This window comes from Myodes glareolus, chromosome 5 (genome assembly GCF_982192425.1).
Source record: "Myodes glareolus chromosome 5, mMyoGla1.1, whole genome shotgun sequence".
Classification (NCBI taxonomy): domain Eukaryota; kingdom Metazoa; phylum Chordata; class Mammalia; order Rodentia; family Cricetidae; genus Myodes; species Myodes glareolus.
Genome location: NC_142030.1, coordinates 32,735,459 through 32,760,960, shown reverse-complemented (window position 1 = coordinate 32,760,960; position 25,502 = coordinate 32,735,459). Strand labels below are relative to the sequence as shown.

Below are 25,502 nucleotides of genomic sequence, written 5' to 3'. Positions count from 1 at the left end.
GTGTCATCCCTCATCCTTCTATAGTCTTTGGGCACTTGCTTGATTTATCCATGTACTATTTTTAGGCTGTTCTATATTTTATTTATTCACTCCATATATGCAGGAAGATCTGCCAACTGTGGGAGGCATAATTCCCCTGGGCAAGTGTAAGTCAGCAGGAAGCTACTGAATATGTATATTATATGTACATATATACGTATATGACACTTCTGTGCAGTAACTAGGGTCAAGTGCATGAAATACCATGAAAAGGCTCTTAGTGACCTGACTTTCATGGTGCTCTGTACCTTCAAACTACAAACAGATATGGAGGAATTCACTAAACATAATTTATATAGTTTTAGTTGGTACAATTTTAGGAAGTCGAAGCAAAGTACTATTTGCACTCAGGTGCACAATTTCCACCTCTGTGCATTCAACCAAACAAGGGTTCAGCCATTCAAGAGGGTCAACCAGATGGCTCAGGTGATAAAGGCACTGAGCTTAATTCTCAGAACCTACATGGGAGAAACGGAGAACCTTTTCCTCCAAGCTGTTATTTGGCCTCCTCATGTGCTCTGTAGCATGTGTACACATCGATAGATAGAGATAGATAGATAAATGGATAGATAGATAGATAGATAGATAGATAGATAGATAGATAGATAGATAGATAGATGGATGGATGGATGGATGAATGGATAGATAGGTAAATGGATAGATAGATGAATGGATAGATAGATAGATGGATAGATGGATGGATGGATGGATAGACAGACAGACAGATAGATAGATGATTTTTAAGATTTAGGGGAAACTACATCTGTACTAAATATGTAAACATTCTTATCGTTGTCATTGTTCCATAAATAACATAGTATAAAAACTATTTGCATAGAATTTACATTTTATTAGTTATTTAAATTAAATTAGTCTTGTATATGTGCATGTGAGCATGCAGCTAGTGCATACATGTATCCACATGTATAGAGACCAAAGGTCAATACTGAATGTCTTCATCTATTGTTTTCTACTTCATTAATTCTTTAGAGTTTCTCATGGAACATAAAGCTAGGCTGGTTGACCAATAAGCTCCAAGAATCTGCCTCTACTTCCCTTCTGTACCCTCCACTACCAAGATTGCAGCACTACATAATACCTTATGTTTATGAGGCAGGATGTGATCTCCCCAGCACCCCTTAAATTTAACCTTAAAGCAATGTCATTAAGACCACATAGTATTGAAGAACACTTGGGAGGGACAGCTCATTCCTCTCTGTAGGACAGTGGCTGGAGTGTCATATAGAGAGTTTCTGGACTCAGCAGAGGACGATCTCACTTGTCTGGCAATTGATAGTGGCTGTCTTCTGGGTCCATGGGAGATATTTTATGAAACACCTGTAGCCCCATTTCTGAACCTGAACTTCCTAACAATATGATGATGGAGTTCCCAAAGTAGGTGTACTGGGGAATGGGATACGAGCCAGATCACTTTGTGATCTAGACTCAGTCACACAATGTCACTACTGCCCTAATCTATCAATAATACACTCATGAAGTTCCGAAGTTGATAAGACAGCGGCCAAGTTGGGAACGGCATGTAGGATCAAAAGGACATCTGTGGTGATTTTGAGAAAATCTCTTACAAGTGTCCATGAGAAACTTAAGACTTGAGGAGAAGGAGCCAAGCAGTGCAGGGTCCTGGAGAGTGGGTAGGAGGTTACCAAGATGAAGGGGTCAGGGGAAGAAACGGTGAGCAAAAGAAGCATTCCAGATAGTGGGTCCAGGCTTAGAAGGTGCTTGGCTGTAGAAGTAACTGTAAGGAAGCCCATGTAGCTGCAAACACTGATCAAGGTTTATGATAAAAAAAACCGTGGAACAACTTCAAAGTGTCCAGTGGGGACCTTCAGAGTATTATCATATCATATCATGCTTAACCAACATACTCTTAGTCTGTAGGTTAGCTGCTGTTGTATGGCAGACCAGCTCAAACTGGTGCTGCTGGTGGGCTTGGCTCTTTCAGGTCTCTTATACAGGCAGGGACTAAGTAAGGCATCACCTCAAAGCTTTCCTCATTTGCATGCTTGTAACTTGGAGAAGTTTTCTAGATGAGGCTAGAACAGCTGGACTATTTATGTATCTCTCTCTCTCTCTCTCTCTCTCTCTGTGTGTGTGTGTCTTTCCCTCTCTTCCCTTCCTCTCTTTTGAGTTCTCTGTGTCTCTATCTTCCAATCCTTCTTGTGCTATCTCTCTGTCTTTTTTATGTTTTAAAATTTATTTATTTATTTTTATTTATTGTTTTTATATAACAATTCCAGTCCCCCCTCCCTCCTCTACTCCTCCCCCTACCTTTACCCCAGCCCAACCCCATCCACTCCTCAGTGAGGGTAAGGTCTCCCCTGGGAAGTCAACTAAGTCTCTTCCATCACCTCAATGAGGCAGGACCAAGACCTCTTCCCACTCCCCTCCTCCCCCTTGATCTTGCTCTCTGTCTCTGTATGTTCCCCTAGTGGAGTTGTCCAGCCTGGCAGTTTTTATGTGGTCAGACTTGTCATGAGGTGTCTGATGACTTTCTTTTACTTTTATTTTTTTATTTTTTAACTTATAAAAGTTTATTAACTTATAAAAGTTTCCATTTCCGCCCCTCCTCCCAACACCCTCCCACTCCCCCCTGTCTGATGACTTTCTAAGAGAGTATCCGAACACAAATTAGAAGAACCTGAATGGCCTTTCCTAATTAGTTGAAAATCTGTACTGTCATTGCTGTCACATGATGCTCACCCAGACAGTCAGAGCAGCCCACCCATTTGTATGCAGAAGAGTCATAGAGGTCTTGATACTAGGACTCACACAATCAAGAGCACTGAGCTCCCTTGCTTTTTTTTAAAATCTTTCTGACATTTGCTGTGCTGTTTGTTTAAGACAAGATCTCACTATATAGCCCAGACTGACTTCAAATCTGAGGTCCTCCTGCCTCAGCTTTCCAAGAGCTAGGATTGCAGATGTGCACTCATTGTGTCTTTTGGGGGAATGGGGTACATTTGCGCATGTGCATGTAGAGGCCAGGGGATAACCTTTGGGGTCATTTCTCAGGGACTGTTCACCTTTCTGGTTGGTTGGTTGATTGATTGGCTGAGTCAGAGTCTATCACTTGCCTGGGACTTGTCAAATAGGCTAGGCTGGGTGTCCAGCAAGCCCCAGGGATCCTCTTGCCTACAGGTCCTGGCTGCTGGGATTACCGGTGCATACTGCCACACCCGGCATTGTTCTTCACAGTTTCCGGGGATTCAGTGCAGGTCCTTGCCTTCTCAGGCAAACCTTTACAGCACCCCTCTGGCCCTCGGGTGTCACTTCCAAAAACACTCCATGATCATTGGAATTCGTGCTTTAGGTTTAATTTCCCATTTCTCATTTTGCTTTTAGATCATGGCTATTAAATTAAGGCTACTTTTTCACAATGAACCTTGGTAGCTATGAGTCTTGCCTCAGTCTTTCATGTGAACTCAGGCAGCCACTGAGGTTCACAGTGATCATGGGGCCTTGTCTCTCAGAGGATGGCAAGCTAAGCAAGGGAAGAATTTGTCACAAGACATGTTTTTAAAAACCTCACTTTTTGGCTAAGTGGGGGAAGAAAACCACAGGGATGACTCATCAGTTGAAATCAAATCCTTCATCTCTGAAAAAGTGTTTTCTTTTTTAAACAAGAACATAAAGTGTTTTTATTTTTTAAAAAAAGTTTTTCCCTTTCACCAGACTGAATAATATTTGGTACCTCTTTTCTCTGAGTGATACAGTCCGTCTCCATGGACATTGATGGCGTCACCTTTGGAGCTCCTGCCTGCAGCCCTGCGTGAGTTCAGAAACCCCTCATCAAGATAAATATGGTGCTCTCCTTCCTTCCTTCTCTTTGGCCATCTAAAGACCCTAGGATGGGACGGAGCACTAAAGAAATAATTTGGAAACAGTGTCCAGGTACAAATGAGCCTGCAGGTCTGTTGTCCTTCAGGAACCCCGCGATGCTCAGTCCATCTTCCCTGAAGCCAGCTCTCCACTCAGGAGTCTCAGCCACAGAACATTTTCTTCCTGTCACTTCTTTCCTGAGCCTATAATTCTGTAAGAACAGGCGTGGTTCATTTCTGGTTCACGAAAACAGGTATTCCATTCTTGTCTCCTTCGAAGCTGAAAACATCCCTCCCTGGAAAACAGAAATGCAGAAGTTCTACTCATTTCTGTTCCAGAATGAAGCACATGGGGAAAAACCAAATGCTGTGTGAGACTCGGGCCTTCCAAATCAAGAGGGTGTTTATGAGGGACACATCGAGAGAGAGAGATACCTGGGAGCTGGAAGGGTGTCAAAAAATGCTCCTCACTTTTGTTCAAGATAAAAGTGGGGTTGGGTTTAGAGTGACCTGCCGCTGTCCATTGAGCTACACCAAACGTCAGTGTTCAGCCCTAATGTCCGTGGTAACTGTGCTTGGGCCTGCACCTCTGGGAGATACTGAGGTTAGATGGAATTGTATGCCAAGCTCTCACAATGGGAATAGTATTCTCTTGAAAGAGAAAGCAGAGTGAGTGTTCTCCAGCTTCCTCCCCCTCCCCTTCTCCCATCCCCTTCTCATCTCTCCTCTGTCTCCCCCTTATACTCCTCACCTCACTGTGAGGACCGAGTGGCAAGGCAGCTATCTATAAGCCAGCGGGAGGTGTTCTTGGGAAACTGCTCATTCCGCCATCTCGATCCTGGACTCCCGTCTTCCAGATCGTGAGAACACGTTTCTCGTCCTTGCACCTTCCGCTGTCAGCAGCTCACACGGACTCAGGAGCCATGGTCTCCTGGGACTCTGAGATTCCTGAGATAATAAACGTCTCGTTTTCCAGTGCAGGAAATCCTGGGAAGACAGGGACAAGCAATGTTATGACAAAGTCTCCTCTCCAGGTCTCTGCATCTTCAGGAAAAGTCTAAACGTTGAGGGGGGGGGGCGGAATTTGAAAAGTTGTGTGATTTTCATTGGTAATCTTAACAAACATTGACCTTCTCGTTTAATTACTACTTACTCTTTCAAAAAGTTTAAAACATCTTTTTACTTATGTAGGCGTGGGTTTGATTTATCTGAGAAAGATATATCTTTGGAAATGCATAGACTTGGACCGTTCTTCTCCATGGCGATTGTTGGTTTCCTTTCCATTCTCAGACATGCAGCTCTGGGGCAGGTGTCGTGGGCAGGTCCTGTAATCCTAGCACACAGAAGGCAGACACAGGAAGACTGGAAGTTTGAGGTCAGTGTGGGCTAGATACCGAGACTCCATATCAAAAATCAAATCAAACTAGCAGGTCCCCAAGGAAAGTGACCCTTCCCCAGGTCTGGCATGAAAAACTAAACATTCTTATGCAAAAGAAATCAGTCAATATTGGAATTATAGATTGAAGCAAACTCTGAACAAATATGATGCCTAACAATGAAAAAATGGAAAATTATGGCACTTCTCAGTATCATTATAGTGTAATTAACATATTGTAGCATTTAGTATTGTGAAACTAAAGATACAGCCATCATAGAGACAATTACAGCAAGACAAAATGCTGGAGCTTCAGGAAAGTGTCATATGTGCTGTGAGAAGCAGAAGAGCTTATCTGCTAGGACAGATTGTGTGGAAGTTTTCTTGATTTTTTTTAAGTACAACTCATCATTTCAATGAAAAATATTAAAAATGAAAGCTTAAAGCTGGAGGAAACTGCACATGATTCTAATGTGATAGCAGTTATGAACAATTATGATCCATGTGGTCCTGAATGCCGCCCCCTATGCCCATCAGCCCTCCCCTCTGGAGCTCTGATGTCACTCTGACTTTGGGTGCTGGGTAACCATAGCAGTAAGGAAAGCCTGGACCCTGTCATGATGGGAGGATTTGGGGCAGCAGGATTTCTGAAGGCTTATGAGGACACAGGAATGGGAACGCTAATCTTGCTGTGCACAGGTTCTTGGGCAGGTGTTTGGGGGGACAACCATGAGTTTCATCTGCCCACTCCTGACTTCATAGCACCAATCCCAGTCCCAAAGATCTTATTTAGTTGACTCCAACACACCATTGGGTCATAGTGTAAATATGCAGTCATCAGACCTCTAACTGGGACCCTAGACTTATATTCTATGCTCAGTTGCCTCCCACACACTCAGAGTATCTGTGTCTGAGCTGGCCTAGAGCCTCTCCCACCAGGAGCTCCACAGCGTCTGGCTGTTCTGTGGAGAGCAGACCTTTCCCTCCCCACCCTCTTGGAAGAAACCACAAAAACAAAGTCTGAGCCAGTTTCAATCTAAGGGACCTGTTTTCACCCTTCTCTGACACTGTGTAGCTCTTTGGCTTAGAACACAGGCAACGAAACCTTTATGAGGTTTCCCGGAGGTGCCGTGCAGCCGGTTAGCACCTGCCTACTCCCGCCACACTTGGCACCGCTTTCTTTTCCATGTAAACTGATAGTTTTTTGCTTATTCATTTTCTAAGTGCAAGTATTTGCAAACAAACCTTACCAGTGCTCCCAAAAGCATGCCTTTCCTCTGAGTCCTGACTTCACCTCTCTGTTCCACGAATCAGCCATACTTTATTTTGTGTGTTGGTGCCTTCTTGGTGGTTTTGCAAGGTCATGCATTGCTAATGGATTATACTTCACATTTCTTTATAGTCTGACTGCCAATGTAGTGCACAACGCCAAATAAATGGCTTTTGGCAATCTGGAACCAACCCAAAATGATCCTCAGTAGAAGAATGGATAAACAAAGTATGGTTAGCACACCAGAGTACTTCTCTGCTTAAAAAAAAAAAAAGAATGAACCACTGACATTGTACCCATACAACAACACAGATGACTCGCAAACATAATTCCATTGAGTGGAGAGAGAAACCCTACCTGACAAGAAAACGGACTGCAGGCTTCCATTTGCACAGAGCCTTAGACCCACTGATTCTAACCCAGGTACGAGAGGCCTGTTGTGGACTGGATGTGCATTTACCTCCCAATTCGTATGTGGAAGCCAGACTCCCATGAAACCCAAACCTCCAGCTTCTAAAGAAGTCATTGAAGTAACAGATGCCACAAGGATGGCACCTGCTCCGATGGCATTAGTGTCCTTATTAAAGGAAACTGGGAAGCCCACGGGGAACCCACTCACTCTTCTGTCACCAACATGGCGGTTACTCTCAGTCATCCACTAGACCCTCGGAGAATCCGGGCCTCTGGGCATGCTTGTGAGGCTATGTCTTGATTAGGCTATTAGAGAGAAGACCTGTCCACTGTGGATAGTGTCGTTCCCCGGGCTGTGATCCTGGACTACATAGAAAGGAGAAACAAACCGAACAGCAGCACCCATTCCTCCCCCTCAGCTTCTGACTACATCTGCAATGTGGCCATCTGCCCCATGCTCCTGTCCCCACACTGTCCCTGCCACAGCGGGCTGACTGTTCCCTGGGACTGACAGCCAAACCCTTCTTTTCCTGAGCTGTTTCTGTCACGGTGTTTAAAACAGCAACAGAAAAGTAATTAAGACAAAATACCCTGTGAGGATGGAGAGAGAAGAGGGCCTTCTGCAAGATGCAAGATGCAAAGAGATCGAACCTGAGGAAACTGAGCTGACCAGAGCTTTGTCCTTTGAGTTTTAGCTTCTAAAAATGTGCATTTTGTTACGGAAGTGTGACTAATTCAGACTAAAGCAAGGTCAGAATAATAGTGCCTTAGGCAGTTCAGACAGCTATAACAAAAATGCAATGGACTGGAGGCCAAGCTGTGGGCAGATGTGAGCCTGGTGAGGGCTCTCCTCCTGGTTTGTAGATCAAAGTCCTCTTGTTGGAAGGGGGTGTGTTTTTGTCCCTTCCTCTTTTTGTAAGAGCGTGAATCCCGTTTTGGAGATCCACCTTCATGACCTCTTCTAAACCTAATTACTCCCAAGGATTCCCTTACTTCAAACAGCATCCAGCTGGAGACGGGGCTTCAGTAAACACGTCCTGGAGGGAGAGCATCAGTAGTGAGTGGTTGCACAGAGCTAGTAGGTGAGGTGTAACAGATCGGACAGGAAACTTTGTACAGTGATAAAATCTTCTGTTTGTTTTTTATTTCCCAGAATACACAGAAATGCCCTGAGTGGTACACTGAAGATGTGAGCACTTTACATACATGTAAATCGCAGTCTGTTGGGGGATGATCAGCGCTTCGTTCGCCTCTCGACTTTTCTCCATCAGGTTGGGAAGGTTTATCAAATACAGCATAGGCTCTGGCATCACAGGTATAGCAAGGGGCTGAAGGCTCGGGATAAGCAACCCCACTTCCTGGGTCTCTGGGAAACTTTCCAGCTCCCAAAACAGTTTCTGGAAATCCTCAGATCACAACCGTGGAGCCAGGTTGTGCCAGATGCTAACAGCTCGTTAGGAGACTGGGGCACTAGGGGAAAGAGCTTTAACTCCTTTATGTTTTCATGCAGGCAGCTGCGGCCGGTTCCTTTGAGAACCAGGCAGAGCCTAGATCTGCTCAGCTGCTGGTCAGTCCCACAGGGCAAAATGCAAAGGAGACAGGAGAGCCAGTGCAGGGCATCTTCATGAGGCTTTTAACCTTACACACACTCTGCACTGAAGCAAATCAGGCAGAAGACAACTTACTCCGTCCTTCTACATGGAATGTTCTGGATGGTGCAGCATTTAAGGGGGTGTTGGCACCTTGAGATAAAAAATAAGCATCTTCCCCAGGTGGTTCACATCCCTCTCTTTCCACACCCTTGCTGCCTTGATCTGCTTTCTTTGGGTATTTGTTACAATGGCGAGGCAGTAACTAATACAGACAGGCTGAATCTTCTCACGTTTTTTTCTACTGCCTAATTTGGAAGTCCTGTATGATCTGCTCAGCCATGTGCTGTTGAGATGGCTTAGCAGGTGACTTGGTACCAAGCCTGGCAACCTCAACCCAAGTTCAATCTCCAGAACAAATCCCCGCAAGCTCTACACAGACACAGACACAGACACAGACACAGACACAGACACAGACACAGACACAGACACACACACACACACACACACACACACACACACACGATAAATACAATAAAATTTTTAACTTCTCAGGCAAAATCTGTAATATTACAAGCAGTAGGCTTGTCATCACTGCTCAAAGTATTGGGGAGGGGTAGCAATTCCCCTGTGAATTAAAGATTAAGAGGCTTGTCCAGGATCACACAGTGTTTGAACAGGGATCCAGTCCCCAAGGAATTGCCAATCAAGCCAGAGTCAGGTGTAGAAACTTCGTATCTAGCATCCTGTGTCAATTTCTCAAGGGAGTTCCTCCAGCCCCCATGTGTCTCCAATCCCTTCAATATGTTCAAGATGTTCCCACAACACCTCTGTGTGTCAGCCATCAGTATGCATGGCCATCTGTATACAAACTGGGGGCTCTCGGAGGCTAGCAGAGTTCTCTGCATACCCCAGTCTGTCTCCTCTGTAGTTGGAGAACCCCTCCTTCTTACCCACCTTTCTCTTGCTTATAGCAAACCCAACATCAGCATCATCTCCCACGTGTGCGCTCTATCAGGACCAACTATGGTTTCAAAGAGATTGCTCTTCAAGGCTTTTTTTTTTTTTTTTCAGAGACAGCCTGACCTTGCAAAGGGGGACACACTGCACATGACATACCAGGAGATGGCCCAGTCCACCATCCAGGGGTGGTTGCCCTGCCTTGCTGAACCTGAAGTCTCCCACACACCAGGTATTTAGAGAGGACACTGTGAACTACAGCAGGTAAAAAGGCAAGAAGGACGAGAGGGACAGTCTCCTCTCTGCCCTCCCAGGGGGCTAAGCTTTGAGTGCTCACAAATTCATCTCCTTCCCCATCAACTTGGATTTTATGCCATTAGTAACAGATTCTCCAGTGTCTCTCCACCTCAAACAGCAGCTGACAGGGGAAGAGCTTAGGCCCAGCCATGCTTCCAAGAAGACATGGTGCTGCAGGCATAGAACTGGTTGTTTGGTGTTCAAGATTCTAGTACGCTGGCTGCCTCGAGTTCTCTCTCTCTCTCTCTCTTTCTCTCTCTCTCTCTCTCTCTCTCTCTCACACACACACACACACACACACACCACGCTGACTCCTGCTCTCAACCAGCCTACAGCAGGGAGGCAGAGGCTTTACAAAACTATAGTAAACAATGAGCTCACAGCCCCAAAGCAGCCAAGCCCTCCACAACCCAGCCAAGAAAACAGTCTTAGTGGTGACAGAAGCCATGAGGCCACTCTGGGTCAAGGAATCAGGTTGGTGGATCTAAGCAGGCAGGGGTCACAGGTTGGGAGAGTCGTTCAGAGCAGCCCCTTAGGACTGAAGAAGCTCCCACACAGTCAGCTTGCTTGCTACCCTGGCTTTGAATCTCTAGCACCTGAAGCAGTAACCAACCCGTCATTAATAAACAAAACCCAGCTGCCTTCCCCAACTGACTGCAACTCCAGAAACAAAATCGGCAGCATCACAAGAGTGGGTGGCTTTAGAGGCACCAGCCAGTCTTTACTCCCCATGCCTCTGCATCCCCAGATGCCTAGGGACTGCTGGTTTCTTTGGACGTTGCTAGGTCTGGGATACTCACTCCCTTTGCCATCACGAGGATTACAATCGACTGTAAATCTGATAGGACCTAGAATCACCCAGAAGACAGACAGACCTCTGGGCTTCTCTGTGATGGAGTTTCTAGACTGAGCAAGCTGCACCATTCCATGAGGTAGGATTCCAGACTGAGTAAGAGGAAGTGAGCTGAGCACCAAATTTATCTCTACTTCCTGATCCTGGATGCAATGTGACCAGCTGCCTACCACTTCTGCCTCTATGCCTTCCCCACTGTAATGGACTGTACCCTCAAAACTGTGAACCAAAACATCCCCCCCCCCGTCAGTAGCTTTTGTTATGTGTTTTGTCATAACAATGGAAAAAGTAACTAATATAATTATAAGCAGACTTTCCTGTACCAATATGGCAGCCACAGAACATCAAGACCCATGGACAGCTGGTTGACTTTGGAAGGTGTTAATTAGCTGGACAGATTTGTAGCAATTTCTTTCCTATATGTTTTCTGTTAGCTATGGAGTAAGGATCGTTTGCACCACCTCTGATATTTGAAAGGTCTCTTAATAAGGGTTCCTATTGCTATGATGAAACACCATGGCCAAAAGCAAGTTGGGGAGAGTTTGTTTAGTTTACACTCCACCATTGCTGGTCATCATCAGAGAAAGTCAGGACAGGAACCAGGGATGGAACCAGGAGGCAGGAGCTGATGCAGAGGCCACGGAGGGGTGCTGCTTCCTGGCTTGCTCCTCATTACTTGCTCAGTCTGCTTTCTTATAGAACCCAGAACCACTAGTTCAGGGATATCACCACCCACAATGGGCTGGGTCCTCACCCACCAATCACTAATTAAGAAAATGTCTTACAATACATCTTCTGGAGGCATTTTCTCAACTGAGGCTCCCTCCTCTGTGGTGATTCTAGCTTGTATCAAGCTGACAAAAAACTAGCCTGGACAAAAGGACTTCCTAGATTCTCCAGAGTTCTTAAATAAGAATAAAGGCAAAGGTTACAGCTGTATGTATACAACCTTCACCCAGCTCACAGGAGGCAGAGGCAGGAGGATCAAATTTGAGACAAACTTAGTCCATATACCAAAATTCTTTCTCAAAAGGCACAAGGAACCAAGGAAACAAAACAAGAAAAGACAAATGGTGTAGCACAGGGGCTGGGGAAGCAGCTCAGGTACAGTGCTTGCCTAACAAACACTAAGTACTTCGTTTGATCACCAGTTCTGCAGGGTGCTTCATACATGAAATCCCAACACTTGAGATGTGGAGGCAGGAAGAGCCAAAGGTTGCCTCAACCACCTAGCAAGTTCAAGGCAAGCCTGTGCCAGAAATCCTGGTTTCTGGAAAGATCACTGCAGAGCACTGGGTGGTTTTTGCAGTAGACAAGCCAAGTGTGTCACACTGGCCAGGTGGCTGCAAACCCCATTGAAGAAAGCTGTGCTGGGCATGGCAGGGAGCTTTGGACGTTAACCTACAGATTCAACCACATTCACTTACAGATGAGTCAAAACTTAGATACTCGACTTCCTGACTGTTCCCCCGGCACTCTACTCCCACAGTCCTGGGCCTCTGTCTAGCTCCATGGCCATGTGTCTCGGCTTCTCAGGATGTGTGTTCCATCTGTCAGAAGCAACGGGAGTTAACATGGTTGTAGTCTAACTTTATGTGCTCTATTTTGGGCTTGTGGGTACCTCCATCTGTGCTTCCCAAGAGTCCATCCTACAGGTGGAAGACTGCGGAGGCAGACTGTTCTTAGCTATTCAGTGGGCTACCTGGTTGTTTCAAGAATTCCTTCCCTGAGGGAAGAAATAAACATCTTCTATCCCACCCCATAAAATCCCAATGACAAACCAAAGTAGGAGCTCACCATGGTTCACCCTGGGGAACCAATGAGTTTGTTAGGCTTACTTACGGGGGACAGGGGTGTAGCTGACCCTAAAGAAACTGCAGTGAACAAATTTCACCTGGTAAGAATGATGACTTCTGGCATAGGTGGACCCCTCTCTCTTAACCCTCCCTAGCCTATGCATACTCTAGTACATCCTAAGATCCAGAAGTCACATTCAATTAAGTCAAAATTGCATATAAATGGTTGGAAGGAGGGGCTAGAATCTCAGGTGAAGGTCAACGATCCTTCACACCCCTCTTTTCTGCAGGAACTTCCTACAATCAACAAAACCAGCGGTGACAGATTCTCAAAAGCAGAAACAGCTGGTCCAGTAAAGATGGCAGCTGTTTGCTTGAAGAACCATGTTCACATACCAGTACCTACTAGATGGGCAGCCCAATAGGCTTGATCAATTTTTCACAAGAAGGAAGGCACCAACAACATCCTAGTATTGGGAGGCCCTGCTGGTCAGAGGTTGTCGTCTACCATGGCCTAGCAGCCTTCTCCAAGCTCGGTAACAAGAGGGAGACCCTCCCCAGTGATGACTTCCTGTTCTCTACCTTCCCTTATCTGGAGACTGTCTCTAGGCCCTGAGGACTGACCTTATCTGAAAGCTGTCCCTAGGCCTGAGTGCCTGATTTATCTCTAGCGAGACCCTTGGCTTGCAGTTTTCCCCCTGCTGTTCATATGGTAACTAAGACTTGTACTAGGAGCTTTGCTATAGGACCCTGCTGCCACATATGAAATTTATGATAGGAGTGTGCTGTCTCATGCAAATTAGGAGATTCCCCAGCTACCATCTGCAAACCTCTATAGTCTTAATACTCTGGAATAAAGTTGAGTCACAGCACTGAAGTCATTTCCTGGAAGGCTCTGTCTGTTGTATCCACAGCCATTCAGTGCCCCAACTTCTGCTCCCTCCACCCTTGTGGACTGAGGGCCTATGATCCCCAAGGAAGAAGAGTCACATACTAGAGGTTTCCATAAGTTATGAAGAACAATGATCCTTGGACATCTCGTAAACCTGGAGCATTGTGGGGATGATCTGGCTGTGAAATCTGTCACCTCATTTAGCACCAGGGTCATCTAGTTGATCTGGCTGGTTAGGCAGGTCTTCCCCCGCCCCCTCCTTGGTGTATTCCTCCTGAAGCTGTGTGCTTGGCTGAAAAGGATGACCTTCCCTAGTAAAGATGGCTGATCTCAGGTCAAGGGTACACACGCAGATGACACACTCGTTTGATCCAGTCTCAGAATAAGCTCCCATAATCCTTGAGGCAGCTGTTGAGGTGGATGGTGGACATCCCTGACACAACTTCCAGTGAACACACACAGAAGTTCCTCACAGAAGCGGTAGCATAAGATTGTCATTGACATCAGTGGCTACTGCTCAAATGTTCACCAACCCGCACCAACTTATACTCCTGCTAATGGTAATGAGAGGTCCCTTTACCTGTGTATTTGACTGATGAGGTGTATTCGAACTATTTAAACTTTGAAATAGTTTAGCTAGTCTGTATCTAGATATCTTGTTTTTTTTTCTTCTTCTCATTCATGTGTCAATACCAATAATGTTTTAGTTAGCACTTTTGTACTACACTTTGGACTTAAGTACTCACCCAAAACCCATGTGTTTGATGCTTGATCTCCAGGTGGTACTGTGAGGATGTTGGGGAAACTTGGAGGCATGGAGCCTACTGGGAGGTTCCAGGTTATTGGGCTATGTCCTTATGGGAGATAACAGAACCTTGGCTGATGCGGGAAAATTGTCTGTATTCTGTCAATCATATTTTAATAAAATGCTGATTGGCCAGGCAGGCAATATAGGCGGGAAAGCCAGACAGGAAGTAGGGGTGGAGCAAAGAGACTAGGAGTATTCTGGAAGCAGAAGCTCCTCCACCACTCCTGCGCAGACCACCGAAGAGGCAACATGTAAGCTGTCACACTGAGAAAGGTACTGAGCCCATGTGGCTAACATAGATCAGAATAATGGGTTAAGATAAGTCATAAGAACTAATAAGTAGCCTGACCTAATGGGCCAATCAGTTTATAATCTTATGGAGTCTTGTGTGTGATTTTCCTTGGGAGTTGCCGGCTGTGGGGTACCAGGCGGGAACAGATACCCCAACAAGCCGGCTCTCATGTTACGCTTGGCCCTATCTTCTTCTTCTTTCCTGTGCTTCAACAAGGAGGTGTGAAGTTTTCTTCTGCCAGGTTGCATTGTTTCAGCACAGGCCCAAAGCATTGGGGCCAACTAATCATGGACAGAAATATCTGAGACCATGTGCTAAAATAAACCTTATCTCTTTATAAGTTAATGATCCCAGGCATTTGTTACAGTAACAGGTGTTTACTGATTAACACGTAGCTAGGCAAAGTGATTTCTCACCGTGATCTTCATAATTAGTGTATCTTCTTCATTTCTGGAAGAATCGTAGAATAGCTGCTGGGACCTACGGAAAGATGAGTTGTAGCTTTGAATGCAATGACGCTGGGTTTCTGGATGAACGTGAGGGGAGCTGACCTCTGTGGTCCCCTCTCAGTCTGGGGTCCAGCTGCTCCTTTCCAGGTTTATTGTTCCTTCAGCAACATTCATGCCACTCCCCATAAATATCATGAAATTTATTACTTTAGAGTTTTTGTGTGTGGGGGGGATACCATTTTTCATTTTTCAGATTGGCAAAGATCAAAGAGGTTAATAACACATTCTCCTGGTGAGATTATGGGGAAGCCAGCATGCTCGAGTGTGGTGTAAACTAAGGCAAACTCTTTGCAGCACAAGCAGTGACAATGATGCTTTTACAATGTGCATGGTGTTTGAGCCCGAAATTCTCCTTCTGGCACAAATACCGGAAATCTTGGGCATATAAGAATATGTGAAGGGGCTGGAGTGATGGTTCAGTGGTTGAGTGCATTGGTTGCTCTTGCAGAGGGCCTGGATTTAATTCCCAGCACCCACATGACAGTTCACAGCCATCTGAAACTCCAGTTCTAAGGTATCTAGCACCATCTTCTGGATGCAGGGCACCTGCATCCCTCTCTCTCTCTCTCTCTCTCTCTCTCTCTCTCTCTCTCTCTCTCACATACAAGAATAATAAAATAAATATTTTTTAAAAAATATGTAAAGAAAGATTACTGTAAATGGTCCATCTATCTGATACAATGAATACTGGCAGTCATTAACTGGAATAATAGTTTATGTAGATGTTTACTTTTATTTTTCTTTCATGTGTTTTAACTGTAGTGGTATGCTTGGTGATTGCCAAGAAAACTTTCTTCTTTTAAAAGTATTTATTAATTAATTAATTTATTTTGAGACAGGATCCCATTAAGTAGTGGTGTGGGATTCCCCTCTGTATGCTGTGAATATATTTTATTACCTTTGGTTAATAAAGAATCTGCTTTGGCCTATGGCAGGGCTGAATATAGCTAGGTGGGAAAACTAAACTGAATGCAGGGAGAAAGAAGGCGGAGTCAGACAGAGGCCATGTAGTTGATAAAGGAGAATGATGCCTGAACCTTACTGGCAAGTCACAGCCTCGTGGCAATATATGGATTAATAGAAATGGGTTAATTTAAGATATAAGAGCTAGCTAGGAATATGCCTGAGCCACTGGTCAAGCAGTGTTGTAATTAATATGGTTTTGTGTGATTATTTGGGTCTGGGTGGCCAGAAAACAAAAGAACAGTCTCTGAGTACAAGGTAGCCCAAGCTAAACACTCACAGTCCTCCTGTTTCAACCTCCCTGAGGCTAGTGCTCTAGACCCTTTGATTTTATACAACCTTCCCCCTCATTGCCCTCTTCTGCCTCTTCCACTGTGTCATCCTCTTCTCAAATAGACCCCTCTCTTTATTCACGGTATTATTGCTATTGATGTTTTATTATTAATTTACATTCTGCAAAGAGAGGAAACACAAGAGGGAGAAGCGTGAGAGAAGGAAGGGCAGCCAAAAAAAGTATCTGCTCCAGCAGAACGTCACAGCCTCAGGAGCTTCAACAGATGTCATTCATTCCCCAGAGGTGACACCAAAAATCTGAGAATGGCCTGAGAGAATCAGTGCCATGTCACCCCTAGCCCGAGGGGTGACGTTCTTGGTGATATATGGCTGCCACACCTTAGTCTTAGCCTTCACCTTGCAGGGTTTCTCCCCATGCTGGGTCACTGCCCCAGTTGTCCCCTGTGTGAGGACACCTGTCATGCTGAGACCATTTTATCTGATCATCCAAAGGTGTGTGTCTTCTGTGACGGCCCCAGCCCAGGTCCAGAGGAAGGGCTAAGTCCGCAGTATCCAAGAGGACACGACGTAAGCAAACCACCGCAGGAACGAAAGTGGTGGTGTAGGAAATGGGACAGATGCTGAGCCTCCTGCTGGATGATGGAGAAAAGGGGCAGGGGGCCGACTTACAGGCCCCAGTACCCCAGACAGCCCAGTCAGGTCGGCCCTGAGGTGCTGGGACACAAGGAGCTCCAGTGAGTCTCCTGCTTCTGGGGCCAGGAGGAACAGGTGACTATAAGGATTTTTGCTGTGTATTTGTGGAGTCCATGGCTTGGTTAGTTTTAATTCTGGGGGATAATGAAAGAAGCATGAACAGTTTTACTTCTGGGGGTGGGCCACTGAGAAGAGGACTCTGGCTATACATGAACAAAAGCCAAGGCCAGGACTGTGGACTGAAGACACACTGCTGTGTATGGAGATGAATGGAGGGCTATGCCCATAGGACATGTGTGAGGGAAACAACGTGACATCCAAGCCAGGAGCCAGGAGCAAGCAGAGCAGAGATGGCAGGCCTTGGAGCCTGGAATTCAGAAAGCTTTCTGCCACGTCTAATCTAGAGTGATGCTGAGAAGCCAGTGTCAAAGGACCCCACTAATACTGTGCAATTATGCCTTGGCAGGGCCCTCAGGGACCCACCAAAGAGAATGTCCCAGTTTAGAGGGATCTGAATCCAGGATAGCTCCTCGGTGACCAAGGAGCCCAGTGACAGGGCCTGGTGACTAAGTTTCTTGGTGGCAGACACACAGACACGTCTGTTCCATCTCTGAGCACCTACAGCAGGTAGAACAGTGCAAGCATTTTCTGAGTTCACTGTCTATTTTGGAGAATCCAGTAATCTAGTCTTAAAATGTCACCCCATGATTGTCGGCTGTATGAAGTCATATCAAGTTGATCTGAAGTCCAGAGTGCAAGAAAACTCTCGGGCCTCATATTACACAGATCATAAAATGGCCATATAGCTGTCTCCATATCCATTCACCAAATCTTTATGGAGCAATTTCTCTATATAGGTTCAATGGCAAATTTTCTATATAGAATACACACATACATACACGCTTAGTCACTGGGCAAACATCTGAAACAAACCAACTCCTGTCACTGATTACCATACATCTACGTAAGTGAGTGAAAACAGACATTCCAAAGGCCTGAGTATTTAACTTCTCAGGGGTTCAGGGGAGCTACATCCCTCAGGAAAGAAGGAAGGAGGTTAGAGAATATTGTGCATGGGCAAAAGGGCTTTGGATGTAGAAAAGAGGGTTCTGGGAAACTCTGGCACACACACACACACACACACACACACACGCACATTCACACACCAGGAAACATGGAGGTGAAAGAGTGAGCCGTATGTGTGGATTTCTGAGGAAGGGACCACACAGCAGTTTGGCTAAGGAGGCAGATAAAGCCCTGGGCTAGAAGTTCAGTGAGTTGGAAGTGAGCCTGACAGGAGATGAGGGGACAAAAGTCCTCTGCCAGAAGATGGTGACACTGCCCCCTGAGCTTTCTGATTTGAAACCGTTGGTTGCAACATCCCTGTTAACTTCACCATGTCTCGGGAATTCTGGACTATATATCCTAGGGTCCTGACTCTTAAACTTGAAGGACATACCAGCTTCCCTGCCCACTCCTGACTCTGACAGTTGGAGACTTGGAGGCTAGGATTGAACCAAGCATTCTGAGGTCTGGGCACTGGATTAGTGCTTGGTTATTGAGAAAACACCTGTATATAGCCCATTATGTCAGAGAAAGAAAGGGAGAGAGAGAAGAAGGGAGGGAGGGAGAGAGAGAGGAAGGGAGGGAGAGAGGGAGGGAGGAACAATCGAGTTAGTTAAAAGCTAACTTCTAAGATTAAAATTGAAACAGCAAGCAATGATCAAGCTCAGTTCCAAAATACCCCAGTGGTGGGAAGGGGAACCAGACAAGATCTCCTGAGTAAAATGGGAGCATGGGAGAGAGAAGAGAGGGCAGGAAGGGAGGGAGAGGGAAGAGGGGATGGGGAGGAGAGCATGAGGGAACAGAATGGTCCAGTTGGGTTGGAGGAAGGACGGAAAAGGAGAACAAGGAAAGAGATATCTTGATAGAGGGAGTCATTATGGGGTTAGAGAGAAATCTGGCTCTGTGGAAATTCTAGGGATCCACAAGGATGACCTTAGCTAAGACCCTAAGCAATAGTGGAGAGGGTGCCCGAACTGGCCTTTCCCTGTGGTCAGATTGATGACTACCAATTATCATCATGGGACCTTCAACCAGCAGCTGGAGGACTCAGATGCAGAGATACACAGAAGCACTGGCCCAGCTCGCAGAGTCCATCTGAAGAGGGGAAGGAGTGATAATATGAGCAAGGGGTCAAGCCCATGATGGGAAAACCCACAGAAACAGCTGAGCTGAGCTAGGCAGCTAACAGGAGCTCACTGACTCCAAACTGACAGCTGGGGAACCTGCTAGGACCAATCTAGGGTCTCTGAATATGGGTGACAGAGGTGGGGATTGGGAAGTCTGTGAGGCCACTGGCCGTGGGATCAGGATTTATCCTTAATTCATGAGCTGTCTTTTTGGAGCCCATTCCCTATGGAGAGATACCTTGCTCAGCCTAGATATGGGGGAGCGCCTTGGTCCAGCCTCAACATGATGTGACAGATTTTGTTGACACCCCATGGAAGGCCTCACCCTCTCTGAGGAGTGGATGGGGGGGGGAGGATGAGGAAAAGTTGGGGGAAGAGCAGGGAGAGGATGGGAGAACTGGGATTGGTATGTAAAATAGAAAATGGTTCTTTTTAAAAGCTAAAATAAAAATAAAACAATGCCCCAGTGGTGATTGGCCCACATCAAGGCTACATCTGTCAAAAAACGAAACAAAACAAAAAAAAAAACACAGCTCACACAGCAACTGTCAACTGCCCTTCACCAAACCCTGGACCCAGAACCTAAGATCTCTCAGCCTTCTCCATCCCTGTGATGGAGAATGTTAACTGTTGACTTGACCTAACAGGCAATGGTCTGAAGACAGAATCTCAGTGAGGGACTGAGGAATGTCTGTGTGAGGTTGTCTTAATTAATTGATGTGTGAAGACCCAGTCCAAGGTGCGTGGCACCATTCCCTCATCAGGGGTGCTGAACTTTGTTAAGAAATCCAGCTTAGCACAGGCAAGCGAGCATGTGTGTACTCCTTTCTCTCCTGATTTGGATTGAGAGGACTGTTTGAAGTTCTTGCCTTGGTTTCCCCACCATGATGGATATAACCTGGAACTATAAATTTAAATAAACTCTGTTCCCCCTAAGCTGCTTTCTATCACGCTACTTTATCACAACCACACTAATGAAGCTCGGATAATCCCTTCTCGTGTGGCCCCCAGCAGCCTCGGACCTCAGTCTCCATCACCTTCTCCATGTGGCTGCCTCTGAAGTGTCACTGCATCAAGCCGGCCCTCCCTGCTGCCATCCAGGAGACTGAGTGGGCATGGATCCCACAGACTACACTTTATCTTCCCTTGGCCACCTGCCAGACATTGCCAACATCACCTGTCCCCAGAAAATCCATTGCTATTCTCCTCCCACCTGCTCCCCACCTTCCTCACTCGGCTGATGGTGACTTCAGTCTTCCAACTTCTCACGGAACCCTTCCGTGACTCGACTCTCTCTCTCACATCCCAGAGTTATCGGTACCTCTCTTTCTCACATCCCAGAGTTATTGGTACCCCTCTCTCACACACATCCCAGAGTTATCAGTACACAATAAAGGTTCTTTCTTAAAACCCATCTGCTGCTCTTCACTTCTCATCTCTGCTGGCATCACTTTGAGCTTCACCAGGGATCGGTTCCTCTGCCCCTGTCCTTTGTCATCTCAATCCAACAGACAGAGGGACTCAGTTAAAACCCGAGTCAGTCAGACTGCCTCGCCTCCATCCACAGGTCTCCAAGGGCGCTCATCTCACTCAGAGGGAAAGCCAAGGCCCTTTCCACGCACCCGTCAAGATATCCTTCTTCCTTCCCCACCCCTGCTCCCTGTGGTCTCCTGTAGTGACCACCTCATCTCCACCCCGCCTCACTCCCCTCACTCCATGCTCTTCACTTTCCGTTGAGCTCCACACACAGTCAGGCCCCACTTCTCTTGAATGGAAACCGTTCCTAGGGAAGGGGAAGGTTCAGCCAGGAATCAGAAGGTCCCATGTCCGGGAAAGTGGGAACTTGGAAGACTCTTGGGGGATCCTTCCTTGGGGACTTCTTCTGGGAAGGAGACTGGTCGATATAGCTGCAGAGATTTGCAGGACCCAGGAGCTGCCTGCAGGCTGTATAGAAAGCTAAGTGTGACTGCTCTCAGGAGCCATCACCTGTGTTGGGGTGTGCCTCTTAAAGGTGCAGCTGCTTTTCTGCATCCTCCTCCTCCTGTGATCCCAATAATGACTCATTGACCCACCAAATTGGACCTTGGTGCAGTCATTACTTTGGTCAGTTGTGGGTTCCTTTTCTAGGGTGAGTAGATGTGTGTCTGTCACAAAGCCATGTTCCATATCTTATTTTTCTGAACTCCTATTGTTCCATACTCCCTCTCTTTGCCCTGCCTCTGGTTGCCCTTTACCTCCCATAATGCTCCACCTCCTACTGAGGGCTGTCTCCCATTGTTCCTCCTCCAGTTATGTTTCATTCCCTGTTGTACCCAACTTCCCATCATGCCCCATCTCCCAGCATGCCTCACTTCTCCTTATTCCACCTCCTGTCATGCTCTGCCTCCTTCTGAGCTCAGTCTCTCATTGTTTCAGCATCTAGCTTTGTGCCCCATCTCCCATCATGCCCCGTCATACTGTGCTTGGCCCGCTCTGTTCTGGTCACTCTGGCTCTTTGCTGTTCCACACACCAGACCTGCTCCTTTCAGAACCTCACCTGTGTTATTTCTTCTGCCCAGCTCTCCTCCTTACACAGACGCTGGCTCTTCTAGGAAAACTGAAGTACCACTTAAGATTGATTGTCAGCCCCCAGACCGTATCCCCAGCTCCCTCTCTATCACATTCTTTTCTCCCTGGCCTTTGACCCATAACACACTCCAATGGATCATCTCCTCATCTCCCTCACTGCCATGTAAGCACTACGAGGTCCCAGCTCGACTGTCTTTGTGCTGTACTCTTGGTCCAGAAAGCAGTTTGGGGGCATATAGCAACTGCTCATTACATGTGTGTGAGTTGAGTGGAGTTCGAAGACTGGAAGCTTGAAGCATGCCTCTCTGCCAGCCTCCAAGTGCTCTGTGGGGTCCAGGTGGCCAGACTTACAAGGGCTCCTTCAGCCCCTCATCCTTAGAAAGGCAAGGGTAGTGGACACCAGGAAAGAGCACAGTATAGCCGGGACTGTTGTGGGAGGTTGAAGGTGTTGATCGACAGCTGGCTCCTGGCATCTGCACCACCTTGGCAGCCTGCTGAGCCAGGGCGGAATTCTCCTTCCTGCTGCTCTGGGCGGGAGAGGATGCCTCCCTATGAATAAGGCTCAAGTCTGAACTCCTGGGAGGATGCTGTTTTGGACTGGCTCTCAGGGTGATGCTTTGTGGTTGTGTAAAGCCTGGAACATTGAGGGCATTAGGACCAAGAGCGAGACTCTCGCTTGGCTCCCATTGTGTCTGGCAGAGGGTTCCTGCAGGGCTGGAGCTATGTGTGAAAGGAAACTGGGCAGTGCCTGCTGTCTTTAGGCTTTAGTCTGTTGGTCTGGCCTGACTCAAGGCGTCCAAAGGAGGATGTCTGTCTTCCTGGCTTGACTGAATCCCCAGCCACTTGCCCCAGACATCCCATAGAACCTTACCATTCATGCAGAGGGGGGAAGAAACACGGGACTAACCACCAGAGCAGAATGGACAAGAGCAGGGTGAGGGGGGCAAACAACGCAACCAGAGACCCTTTCCAGAAGACAATTAACAAAATCCAGAGAGGACCAAGGGCAGCCCCAGGCTCCTGTGGCTTTCTGGTTCCAAGGGGAGTGGGTCTTACAACTGCTACTGGCAAGTGTCAGATGGAATAAAAGGGGCAGGTGACTGGCAAAAAGCCTCTTGGCTGGAATGAGCAGCCCAGACTCAATGACAAGCTTGACCTGATCAGGACCTGCTGCTCTGGGCAAGTGGCTAAGATATGCTCCTGAGGAAGAGACCCAGGAACGGACGCTGCAGGCTTCAGTTCCTCCTGCTCTTGCTGACACTCGGATGTGTCCTGATGATGGTGACCATGCTGCATCCTCCCCTGCCCACCCTGCACGAAGCTGTCACAGTCCAAGCTAGCAAACACAGTTCTGACGCTGGGTATCGCCTGGACTTTGGGGACTCCCAAGAATGGGTTCTGGAGGCTGAAGACGAGAGTGAGGAGTACAGCTTCTTGGACGGCCTTCTGCCCTTCATCTCCCTGCAGGAGGATCAATTGCTGGTGGTTGTGGCCTCACCCATGGCTAAGAGGAATCACAGCCAGCACCCGAGACGGAGCAGCTACCAGTTCCTCAAACACCCGAACAGGAGGCCGGATGAGGAAGCCCCTGAGAGGGATTGGAGGACTGAGGAGGATGGGGAGGACTCAGAAGAGTCGCTGATCCCACTCAGCCTGGACACAGAGAGCCTCAACAAGGCACTCAGTGACTACCTGCCCTCGAGGAGAATCCTGCCTGAGGTGCGGCACCCCATGTAAGTAAGACCCCTGCGTTCCCTTCTCTGGTATATGGTGTGATTCAGGGGTAGCAAAGTCAGGGGTGGGGGCTATCTGTCATCTGCCTCTCCCATCCTTGGGACAGTGGCCCCTGAGATGTGGTCCCCATCAGCCTTGCTGATGAAGTGATAAACTTAAAGATCCTCAAATCCCATCTCAGACCTGCTCAGCCAAAAGCCTCAGATCCACAGATCTGCCTCTAACAAGTCCTGAAGGAGAGACGGTCTCTTCCCAGTCCTAGATTCTAGTCCCACTGCTAATGCCCCTGGGTCGCGAGGCTTTAATAGGGAGATGGAAGCACAGTTCTTCAAGGGTCCTCCCAGCTCTCATGATGGACATTCAGTTTTTCACATTGGTTTGTCATTAGTGTTTGCCTTTATCTGGGATCAGAGAAGCAACTGCAAACATGGCAAGAAATGCTTTTTTACTTCTTGCCATGGTCTGGTTTAAATCTAAGCTTTCTGCATGCAACCCAGAAGGTCCTAGAAAGTCCTCTGCATTACTTTAGCTTCACGCTAGTTTGTATGGTAAAAAGCAAGGAACAGAGAGGCTCTATGGCTTGCCCACTGTCACACAGCTGATAAGTGTCAAAGTAGGAATTTGAATTCAGGCATTTAAGCACCATTGGGTCCTGAAGCACCACTCTCTACCACCCTTCTCCATCCCAACAAGAAACGAACAGTTCCCTTGCCTGGGAGCTCATATATGGTACCGACCAGTTTAGCCTAAAGTATTTGTGACTTGCAGATCTGTACCCAGGCAGAATGTGGTGGCTCATTCTCTAGCCCCTGCTTCCCCTCCCAGGATGGACAGCCAGAGACAGGCAAGAGATTGCTTACCCAAATCCAGAGGCAGTGTGGCTGGACAGCCAGAGTGACCTTGGGCCCTGCCCTAGAAGCCACGACTCTTTCCACAGCCCACTGAGTTTCTGGAAAGCAAGCTCATCTTCTGCCCCTGGAAGTGAAAGGACACATGCGCAGTGACAGTTGGGAGCAGGGCCATGAGACTTTGGACCCCTGACCCCTCTGCCTTGTCACTGATTACCTAAGAGCACAGATCTCCTGAGGTTGTTTGTCCTGGAGCACCCACCTGCCCTTGGAGCACCCACCTGACCGCAGTCCCAGCTCTGCGATGCCGACTTCATACCCTGGCTTTAAAAGTTCTGTCCAGAACCTCCCCCACTCCAGTTTCAGGCTCCCTCTGAACTCCCAGCACGTCATAGAACAGACACTAAATAGCCATCAGCGCGTTTGTTTGTGCCGTGCCTGCTTCTGCCACTGTGCCGAAAGCCTGCAGAAGGTCAGCACAGCTGTGCACCGCATGTCTCAGCATCCAGCACACAACTCCCTGTACAAAAATGACTGCTGGATGAAGGAGCAACTTTCCAGTTCTGTCCATGTGTGTTGTCATTGGCTGAGAGAAAAAGGGAAAGTCTTTATTCTGTAAACAAGAAATGTTGGCTCTGGCTTTGGGATGTGGGTGTGACTATGTCTCCAGAGCACTCTGAATATGCACACTCGTGTGTGAACTGCGTGTATGCATGTGCACATATGCACTGTGCATGCATCGTATGTTGAATGCATATTATGCTATGTATAGTAAATAAATGTGTGTTGTATGTAGTACATGTGTATAGTAGTTTGGGGTTTTGTCTATGCAGGTTGTATGTGGGGGTCATACCACCCATCATCATAGGGCAGAAGTGTGAGCTATATAGGTATGGTGTCATGTGTGTATGCATGTTGTGAATGTTTGCTGATGTGTACAGTGCATACATATATGTAGGTTATCTATTGTGCATTGGAGCATGTATTATGTGGAACTGTGTGTGTTTTGATGTGTGTTTGTCTTGTATGTGTTTATGTAGTATGTATGTGTGTTGTGCTGCGCCTATTTTATATGTATCATGTGCCTCTGTGTGTATAGTGCCAGTGTATGTATTGTAAGTACTTTATGTGTTGTAAATGTGCCGTATGTGCACTGTGTGTGAGACACATGTGCATGTGTTATGTATTTATTATGTAGTAATAGTAAATGACATGTTGTGAGTGTAGTACAAAGTGGGTGCCTTTTGTGGCACGAGTGCCATGCATAGGTGTAGATGTAG

At 46.9% G+C, this 25,502-nt stretch overlaps 2 protein-coding genes across 7 annotated transcripts in view; one reads left to right on the top strand and one right to left on the bottom strand.

The window, feature by feature from the left end:
• Nucleotides 1–3,358: 3,358 nt before the first annotated feature.
• On the bottom strand, nt 3,359–24,805 carry LOC146894869 (uncharacterized). 4 transcript variants are annotated; one of them, XM_087906222.1, is made up of 7 exons: nt 24,504–24,805; nt 24,235–24,349; nt 14,838–14,901; nt 6,504–6,704; nt 5,032–5,211; nt 4,630–4,865; nt 3,359–4,174 (listed from the first exon to the last, which is right to left on the bottom strand). In XM_087906222.1, the coding sequence occupies exons 1-4, from the start codon at nt 24,613–24,615 to the stop codon at nt 6,633–6,635; spliced, it is 363 nt and encodes a 120-aa protein (XP_087762348.1). In that variant the 5' UTR covers nt 24,616–24,805; the 3' UTR covers nt 3,359–4,174; nt 4,630–4,865; nt 5,032–5,211; nt 6,504–6,632. The 4 variants fall into 4 exon arrangements, 2 of the variants coding, with proteins under 2 accessions (XP_087762348.1, XP_087762347.1); XR_015737870.1 differs by lacking the exon at nt 14,838–14,901 and having other exon boundaries at nt 24,504–24,803; XM_087906221.1 differs by lacking the exon at nt 6,504–6,704.
• Galnt15 (polypeptide N-acetylgalactosaminyltransferase 15) overlaps nt 22,221–25,502 on the top strand; it is a 37,734-nt gene continuing 34,452 nt past the window's right edge. Inside the window, exon 1 of one of the 3 annotated variants that reach the window (XM_087906220.1) lies at nt 22,221–23,373. In XM_087906220.1, the coding sequence (XP_087762346.1) occupies nt 22,835–23,373 (539 nt within the window). In that variant the 5' untranslated portion in view covers nt 22,221–22,834. The remainder of the gene's footprint in view (nt 23,374–25,502) is intronic. The other 2 variants (XM_085687819.2, XM_085687818.2) reach the window with 2 other exon arrangements.